The 10,291-nt window shown below is 38.6% G+C and overlaps 1 protein-coding gene across 1 annotated transcript; it reads right to left on the bottom strand.

Moving 5' to 3' along the window:
- Window positions 1-511: 511 nt before the first annotated feature.
- On the bottom strand, window positions 512-8,723 carry LOC139944770 (spermatogenesis-associated protein 17-like). Its single transcript, XM_071941878.1, has 9 exons — window positions 8,650-8,723; window positions 8,258-8,353; window positions 6,786-7,008; window positions 6,216-6,319; window positions 5,656-5,779; window positions 4,720-4,905; window positions 3,974-4,128; window positions 2,491-2,620; window positions 512-2,164 (listed from the first exon to the last, which is right to left on the bottom strand). The coding sequence occupies exons 2-9, from the start codon at window positions 8,323-8,325 to the stop codon at window positions 2,081-2,083; spliced, it is 1,074 nt and encodes a 357-aa protein (XP_071797979.1). The 5' UTR covers window positions 8,326-8,353; window positions 8,650-8,723; the 3' UTR covers window positions 512-2,080.
- Between the last annotated feature and the right edge of the window lie 1,568 nt (window positions 8,724-10,291).

Here is a 10,291-nt window from a genome sequence, read left to right as displayed (position 1 = left end):
CGCAAAGTTTAAAATTTCAGAACGTTTAGAATGTAATTTTTGCACTGTCCGTGTACGGAGCGTGACGCATTGACATTCACAATACGCACTGTGTAATAAAAACAGAGGAGGTAGTATATAAAACAGAGGAAGTAGTATTCATGTATGTTTTTATCCCCCTAGTAGTTCGAGCATCTGATTGGTGGATTAGCGCATACTGGAAGATAAAGACCTTTATCACGCCGTCACACTCTTGTATGTTCCCCGTTTCCAATAACAGTAATGAATGCTTAGATTCATTGCACATGGCACCAGACTATTATTTTGTTCTGCCTCTGTTTGGAATGAGTGGGAATGGAGTAAAATAAAGATGAATGGAGTAAGATAAAGATGACCACACCGTGATACAGGTATATATTATGTCATTTTGCCTACAGAGAGGTCATTGTGCATTATGGAGGTTGTCTTGGCAGGCAAAAAAAAGAGTTACTAAACACAAGTCAAAGAAACTCAAAATATTTGGAAATAGATAATTAAAGCAACTTTGCCTTTATTAATATTTACAAAATGAACAAAGAACACACATATTGATCATGTGAGAAACTTGGATACAACTTGTGTTGACAAACTCACTAGGTAGATCATTATTTTTGAAAGAAATGAACATCTTCAGAAAAGTGATAACAACAATTCTTTAGTGGATTTTCTTCTACAATGTAACCATTATTATTTCATGAAAATAAATATTTTAAATTACAAAAGTGAAAGGAGTGATATCTATCAATATTAATCTGCTTTTGTAAAACCTATTTACATATTTACAGCATTCTTATAAAAAAAAATTGTTATACACATTCTCAATATGGGCACTTATGGAAATGGACGGTTTTAGTAAAAATTATTTATAATGGAAAAAACACTATTAATCATGAAGTTATTATACCAAAAGAAATTGTGTTTATGTGGTATGTCAAGGAGTATCTTCACTTGGAATATCCAAACAGGGGGAAACAATTGCTTTCAACATCCCCACCAAAGATTTATATAACCCACCAACCACATCTCAAATTTAAAACAATGTGAGACTTTATGGAATGCTCAGGGACCACGGATAAATTAAGTTCCTTAGTTACACAGTATTTCTTCCTCAAGACAAGGCGATTGCAGGAAAACGCATCACACTGGGTAGGTTTTCTTTTACTCGATTTGTCTTGAGTTGTGAAGGAACGCGTAATTTATACTTGCTCCCTAAGTGGCAGCAGACTTACCATGTAAATATCCAGTGTTTTTGTGGACAGGATCTGAGCATACGCACATTATCGAGAATTGACCTGGTACGTCTGCTGCCACCTAGCGTCCAAAAATTCCCCCTTTATGAAACAATGTAAATGTCTGTATGTCGGGTGCATGGAATGAATGGGCCACTTACGCAACCTTCTATTGACCTCTAAGAGAGGGTGCCTCGATCTAGTGACATTGGAATGTTCCATTTCAAACCTAGGGGAATCCTGTTGAGGTTGATTTTATGAAGCCAACACAGGATATAAATTAAATGCTAGATTGGTGTTTTTTTAAAGATATTTGGATATAATTATCAAGCTCTGTTCATTCCGATTCCGATAAATATTGATTTTGAATAGTCACATTTTAGGTAGACACATACAAATCCCTGCAAGCAAGTGTTGTAATAAGAGACCATGCATAAATACAGGGCTTGGATTACCCAGTATTTGTGGGCTCCAGCAAGTCAGACTGTCAATTTCTCAAAGACATTTGTTTTATAAAACATTTACTTGTACATGTAATTCACATTTTGTAACAAAGTTTGTCAATCCAGTAAAAGTGTAACAAGACATGTGGCGTTGGAGATCTTTACAAAAAAAAGCCCTAACATAATATGTTCAACACATTGACTAATAGCGACAGAATTGCTTATTAAGGCTGGTTTTCATGACAAAAGAGAACTTGATTCCAGTACCATTGGCATATGAATGAAACAGGTCATAATTGTGATATTTGTCCCGATAGGCTACACCACATGAAAGCCACAACTACATTGTATGAGGATCATATTATGAAAAATACAAGATAACATCAATCCTTATGGTACAGTCTCTGTTCCCTTGGAGTAAGTGTCATTCAGCTTCTCAAAGACTGGGATAGGAGAAACAACAGGCTGGAATCTCTGAAAAAGGCCAAACATACAAATATTTATTCAATCTAGCAATTTAAATATAGTTCATCACTACAGCTTTTCCAGCAGTTATAGACTAATCCACACAATGCTTGAGAAATTTAAGGAAACCCATTATGAATATTGCCTGTTTTACAAAACTTTCTCACACTGGAAGAATTATCGTGTGCAAATCTTCAAACATTATTGAGGGCAGAAATTAAGAGATAAAATAGTCCTGTGAGTGTTATCAAGTGGTCCAGTGAGTATTTTACCCCCCTATAAATACAGCTCTAATGCACCATCGAGACCAAACTGAGATGAATGTCTTTTCTTACCAGTGCTGTAATATTCTTGGTGTCATCTGTCTCTCTGTAGTACCTAGTTCCATATGGGAGATGACCATGCTTAGAGGTTGTATGCAGCAATGGTTCATACGCCCTATCCCTCTTAGAGAATGGCTCAAATCTGTCATCAACACAATTAAACAGTTATTATTATTTTATCAAATGATGGTTTCGATAAATCATTAAAAACCTTCAACCGCGTTCCCACTGGATCCACAATTGGGAGATCGGGATCCCGCAACAAGATTGGTTGCAGGCGCGAAATCGCGGTCGCGTTCCCACGAAAGTGGGTTTAAAAGAATACTGTTTTGCTAGCAAATTGCGGGATCTGTCGCCCTTTGTGTTCCTACTGGTTTTTTGATCGCCTATTAATCCACAAGGGCGATCAGATCCCGCTTTAATCCTACTCCTGTTTCTCGTTAATTGCCCTTTGATCGCCCTTTCGGGGTCTTGATCGCCCTTTTCTCGAATTGGGAGATCAATGCGGGGTCCAGTGGGAATGGGGTCTTATACTCACAAATCCTCTGACATCATATTCAGGTACTGCAGTTCAAAATAACACATGCTTATCATTGGGCCAGGCATACCAGTCCACCGACAAGTCCAAATATCTTGGTGTTGATGGGATGTTCTGTAATACTTAAAGGCAGTGGACACTATTGGTAATTACTCAAAATAATTATTAGCATAAAACTTTACTTGGTAATGATTAATTGGGAGAGGTTGATGGTATAAAACATTGTGAGAAACGGCTCCCTCTGAAGTGACATAGTTTTCGAGAAAGAAGTATTTTTCCACGAACTTGATTTTGAGAGCTCAAGTTTAGAATTTGAGGTCTCGAAATCAACCATCTAAAAGCACACAACTTCGTGTGACAAGGGTGGTTTTTTTTTCATTATTATCTCTCAATTTGACGACCGATTGAGCTCAAATTTTCACAGGTTTGTTATTTTATGTATATGTTGAGATATACCAAGTGAGAAGACTGGTGTTTGACACTTACCAATAGTGTCCACTGGCTTTAACAGCAAAGTTTATTTTCACCTCTTTACTCATGTCACTAGCCATGGGAACTCTAAAACCCTTAAGACTGGGCCAAATTACCTAAAGCCTGTAAGCACACAAACTTGAGAACACAGAAATCCCTTGTTTAGCAAAAATGGCTTTTTAGCTAAAACACCATATACTTTCCATTGCTGCGAAGGGGTACCCTACTCATTTCTTGCTTAGTCAGGAAATTTACGTTGCAGATTTTTCTGCTTACAGCTTTCATAGAGCTGCTTAAGCAAAAAATATTATTAAAAGATTTTCTACTCAGCAGAAATGACCAGCATACCAGTCCCAAATTGTGCCAAGGCATGGTGATTTGGCTGGTAACTATTCTTCAGGTAAGCATAGTTTTGTTTTTCTTAGCTACTATTTGTGCTTAAGTAGCTCTATGAAATGGGGCCCTCATCTCAATTAAACAACTTACATGTTATCATTGACTCTCATGATCCACTCCTTAGATTTCATTGCTTCTCTAGCTTCCTCTACTGATGTATAAGAGGTAGCTACCCTCAATGTTGGTTGCAGTTGTTTGTAACGCTGCTTTATAACTTCATCAGGTGTACGGAATGGTCCCTGGAGCTGAAAGGTCAAAGTAGTATACAGGAATATCAAATCATCAACAATCATACAGGTACATGTATAACCCCTGTATTGCTTATAAGTTGTTATTTTAGAGAGTTTACAGACTCTACATCACCAAAACAAAAAACTAGAGGTTAGGACACAAGAGGACCCTTTGATGTAAATTCAAACCTCTCAATAAAGACAAAAAAAGATCTTTACAAATCCTGACATAGCATTTGCAGACTTCTGTCACTGCTATTGCTTATTTCAATTACATTTTTATTTTCAATAATAATCTTAGTTTTTTAATTAAAAGTGATATGAGCAATATGAACGTGGAAAGGATTTTGGTAAAAATTAGGAAATCCCTAAGTGGAAGAGTTCATCTGCTTTTTACCCTTAATATATGTTTTACACAAAAACAAAAAGGTACCAGAGGCAAACAAAAATAACTTGGCAGTGTTCTTTTTTCTTACACTTTTTGAATCAGTAAGTAGATAGGGTGGGTTTACAAGGATTACTAACAATCACCCAATGTGTAACAGCTACCTTTCACTGAACATTACATCACTGACTTTAAGTGTAACCTGGAGTATTTGGCTTTACCTTTGTTTCCCCAATCGGTGGGAGGGGCTCTGTCATAGGCAGGGGCGGGCTCGGAGGGATGATGATCCCTGACCTATTGTCTCTCTTGGGTTTGGGCCCAGGGGGTGGGCGGGGCTTGACACTCCGTAGAATCATCTCCATCTCATCAGGGTAGGGTGTAAATGGCGAGTTGTAAATACCAGGGACCTATTCGCAGATAATCATAAAATACATGGTTAAATTATACTCATACACAAAGTTTGATTAAAAAGCCCATCATCCAGGCAGTTATCAGTGTGGTCATAATAGACTATGTGCCCTTTATTTACATCTTAAATGGCCCTCTATTGGAATTTGTCCTGATGATATGCAAACAGTTCTTATTTGGTTTAACTAAGGATGTCAAAGGTCACATAATTCAAAGGCAATCTACCCCGTAATGTAACTTATCATCAAATGGAATCAGAGGGCACCCCGTCTATACCTTTAAAAGCAACTATGATTTTCAAAAAACATCCCATGGGTTTTGCTTGCCACTCTCAACAGTATTGGAAAATGCACATTGATTTGTGAGTTTTTAATAAAGTGTTTAAGCCTGTTTCTGCTTCAGGAAAAAGACGACAAATCATCGATTGGGGGAGAGAAGTTTTCAGAGCAGCACTGAGGCTTTGGACCTCCCTACGTGAAACTGTGCAACTTTCAAACTCACTTGGCATTATCAAGTACAGTTTAAAAACTCACCTACATAAAGAAGCATTTTGTAAAGTCCATTTTCTATTAGAAATAGTTAAACTATGTGATGCTACCTTCATTTCTTGTTGGTTTTTTTTTATGCCATGAGCACCGCTTGCTGCGGATACCAACGCTTTTAAAGTTTCCATTAATATTATTATTCATACAGAATCAATAGTAACAATAAGATGAACTAAATCTATTCCATGAAGCATCATAACTCACCACATCAGTACTCAGAAGGTAATGATGTTTGCTGGCATCATCAATGATGGACTTTTGCATTTTGTGTTCCATTTCTATCGCCCTCTCACGCGACTTCTGTTCACTGTACTCCTCAAGCTCTTGCCTAAGAAAAAAGAAAAAAGAAAAAAACTCAAATTTAACTACACTGTAAGATAAAGGTTTTTGGTAACACCATAAATAAAATCTCTTTTGAGGGTAGGCCCTGTTCTTGGAAGAAATCTCCTCATAATGAACAGAACAAACCTCTCTGTACAAACCTTGTTGTACGTAGCCTTCATCGACTATAGAAAGACTTCAGAAGCTGTACAACAGGTACACAACTTTACTTAAATACATAAGGGGCTCACAGCTCACACATTTTTATGGTTTTTACCATCCAAGTTAATTCATATGAAATGTTGTGTTTATGTGTACGGGTGTGAAAATAAATTGTCTACACCGTTTCAAATTATGGGTAGCACCTTGTTTATCCAATAAATATTGCATATATTCTTATTCTATCATGATACTTTGGTCTTTGGTCTTTCAATCTTTCTTACCTCACAATCTGGTTCTTCACAAGCAGTCCCTCAAGATATCTCTTCCTACTGTAGTAATTGAAAATGTATTTCCTTGTGTAGAAACCTCGCCATATTTTTTGAATCTAGGAAAAATACATGGGAAAATTATATTCGGTACACCACGCTACCTTTTTCAGCATTCAATTTCTAGCGGATGCCGCCAAAAGCATGGTATCCCGCTTGTTTGTATAATATTGTCTCCCGTCTCTGGTATTGAAAAATGAACAATCCGGAGCAAGCCAAAATACAGGGCTGACTGGCTACCCAACAAGAATTCTTAGTGCTAATCTACAAAGAGATCTTAAAATCTTCAAATCATGACCTGCATGTTTCCATAATTAAGAAAGCAGGTGTGAAGCATTAATTTTCTTAAAAGTTATGATTGAAAACACAAGATTACAGGACTTGTTTTGCTTTGGGATAACTGAATACAAAAAGTGAATTTACAGGATTTTGAAATTGTGGGGGAGGGGGGAGGGCCTGGGCACACACATGTCACACCTCCTAACACCCCTGGTCACTTGAATTCAATAATGACTGGATACTCACAACAGTTGCCATGGCATTGTAGAAGTTCCTTCTCATAATCAGCACCTGGTTTTCAATAAGAATCCTAACAAACGCCCTTCCTAAGAATCCCCGCCAAGTTTTCTGCAGTGTGGTGGCACATCTATGTAGATGCTTTAGGTATGACCGTACTCTCACTGCCCTGAACCATGCTTGAATGTGGACGGAAGCTTCCCACTCTGACCAGCGTTGCTCTTCAGAAATTCTTGGAAAAGAACAATAAAGAAAGTAAATGTTGTGCACAATCTTATTGGTGCAAACTGAGTTTGCTAAAAATTTATGCAACAGAGCTGGAGCGCAATCTTGGAAAGTGTGCAATTTTTAGGCAACGTAGCTTGACAAAGCTCTGAGGGTTGTTTCCCAAACAGTTTTTCGCAGGGTTGATTTTCATCCAATTACATTGATTTCCTTATTACATTAAACAAAATTAAACCACAGCACTTTGACCGGTATATGTACAATAAGCCCCACTTGTGGTCGCCTGTTTGGTTTTTTTCTGAACAGAATACTCAATGTCGTACTAGCACCACATGCAAAATAGCACCACTAGCACGGTAGCACCAAAATACCCCCCAAAACACAACAAAATGGCGTGTGAGACATGTCAACCTATGCCTCTCTTAATATTTTTGCATGACGTCATAATTCTTACCCAAAATGAGGCTATGGGCACACGTCCCCCATCACTTGCAGTGGCTGCGCCCATCGCCTTGTTTTGAGTAAGCAATGTGACGTACCTCATGCATAAATATTAAGAGAGGCGTATGAGGGGAGATTCGTATGAGGTTCGTGGAGACGATAGCCGAACATACTCCTAGAACTATTTTATCGTCTCCCGTAACCTCAAAGACGTACACCTCTCTCTCACGACAATAACGATACTGGTTCAATGAATTTTGGAATCACAAATCTCTTTTTCTTCTTTTTTATCTCGCCAAAATTAGGCTCAATGTGTCCTTTGAACTCTCATTGTCCCGGTGCGACAGAAAATCCACTCCGCAATCTCAAAAATTGTTTAAAATGATAAATTCTTGCCGTAATTCGTTCCCCAACTACTCTGTTTTACCACTCACTACACTACTACACAAATGCTGATAAAAAAGATAGGCCTAGATCTATTCTATATTGACATCCCTTATAATTAATAATGAGAAAATCCTACAATCGTATTCCTCCACCCCCCCCCCCCCCCCCGACGGTTTACGATTATCGCACTATTCGCTCTTGCATGTCTTGTCTTTCGTGACTTTGTTCCTTCCTTGACCTTGTGTTGTGCAGTTGTGATTATTGTGTGGAAATCGACCCCAGCCCTCTGATCTGGTGGACAGTTTTCCCTTTTTTTTAATCATTACAATAGTCGATCGCTTACCATAAACCTACCTAAACTGTTTAGTAAACAGCTTTTGAAAATAAATACCATCATATGGGGAGAGAATGTTGTATAAAATTATTACCTATTTCTTTCAAAAACTTGTTCCATCACATTCGGAGTTCGCCGTACCAACCTCACAACGGTAGCCATTTTCTCCAGTCTGCCTGCTGCTATTTATAGACCTTTCTTTTGCAACGTCACAGCCTGAGTTTTTGCCAACCCAGATTGGAAAACTATGGAAAGCCATAAGTGCAAATCAAGAAAAGATCGCTATTTTTTATAACAATGTTACAAAATTTGTTAATTTTGTTCAAAAACAAAACAACTAATTATGAGAGGTATTTTATTTAATTGAAAGTTTGCAGAAAATGTTGAATTTTGTTGATCATCTGTTTTTACGATTGAGTGTTATACTAACATTCGGCCGACCATGCCAACCAAGGCGGTTTGTTTATCAACAAAAGAAAGGTCTATTTTGTGCAACAAACAAAACACACAGCACATCGTACCGTAGCGCAGCGTAGCATGCAAGCAGCGTATAAACAGCGCCACCATCGGCCGACCCCCAGCAGTCGGTGTGTAGTGTATGGTTTGGTTGCTAGGCACCATGCATTAATGCGCGGCGCGCTGTCATCAACCTCGATTGATTAGACTTGACTCAAGTCCCGATCTCGTGTGAGGAGAGGTCCGTATCGCTCAAGCTTGGCAGTCGAATTATTCACTACGGAAAAAAGTGCGGTGTAACAGCTTATACGGGACGGGTGGGTTTGCAGCGTCTTCGGAGTGAATAATGCGACTGCCTTTAGCAAGGCTATTGCTAAGCAGAAAACAAGCCGGTGCACTCGCCGTCAAAATGTGTACCGTGTGGAACATCTGGGCCCAATTTCATAGAGCTGCTAAGCACCAAAATTTGCTTAGCATGAAACTTCTTCCTTGACCGGACTACCAACCAAATTTCCATTTCGTTGCACTTCAATTACCAAGTGGCAGCAGTGTTATGCTGAAAATCACGTGCAAATTTGGTTGGCAAACCTGTTCTTATCAAGGCAAAAATTTCATGCTAAGCAAATTCTTTTAGCAACTCTATAATTGGGCCCAGGTTGGTGAATCATGGAGGTAGAAATAAGAGCTTTCACAAAACAATAATTTTCAGGCGATGGCACGGGATTTGGACTTGAGTCAAGTACGCTGGGATGGGGAGTCAATCAGCTTGGCGGCCGACGTGTTTTATAGTTCGCGACGACGGAACCGTGCAATTTCGAGTGATACAGTGTTGTGTGGATCCTTATATTCTACTTGTAAAATATCTTTCTAACAATGTATTTCAAACAAACGGTTTCAATCACCAACTCGTCCATATGAGATGCTGGGGACGAGCGAAACTCTTCAATGAGTTGCAGCGGTAAATACGAGTTGATCAATCAGTTTTAGATTCGTTGTGTAAGCAATATTCAGCATCTTCTTTCATCTGTCAACTTATACACCGTGTTGTCATGCGGCCTCGTGCTGCTGTGTCTTGTGACGGTAGTCAGATCATGGTCAGAGCGATTGTCCGATCGTTCCTTGATCCGTTATACGAATCCTTTGGGCTCATGTTTTTTCCTGGATTATGTGAAGTTTCTGATCGCTTACGGCCTCTTACCACTGGACACTGGACACTATTGGTAAGTGTCAAAGACCAGTCTTCTCACTTGGTGTATCTCAACATATGCATAAAATAACAAACCGGTGAAAATTTGAGCTCAATCGGTCGTCGAAGTTTCGAGATAATAATGAAAGAAAAACACCCTTGTCACACGAAGTTCTGTGCCTTTAGATGGTTGATTTCGAGACCTCAAGTTCTAAACTTGATGTCTCGAAATCAAATTTGTGGAAAAATACTTCTTTCTCGAAAACTATGTCACTTCAGAGGGAGCCGTTTCTCACAATGTTTTATACCATCAACCTCTCCTCATTATTCATTACCAAGTAAAGTTTTATGCTAATAATTATTTTGAGTAAATACCAATAGTGTCCACTGCCTTTTAACATGGGGTAACTCGATGTAACTCATACCAGAAATGTTTGTGTACCTTCCATTATAATATTCATTCGCTTGTCAATTAGTAACAGTTAC

This window comes from Asterias amurensis, chromosome 1, assembly GCF_032118995.1.
Source record: "Asterias amurensis chromosome 1, ASM3211899v1".
NCBI classification, from domain to species: Eukaryota; Metazoa; Echinodermata; class Asteroidea; order Forcipulatida; family Asteriidae; genus Asterias; species Asterias amurensis.
This window is presented reverse-complemented; position numbering and strand designations above follow the sequence as displayed.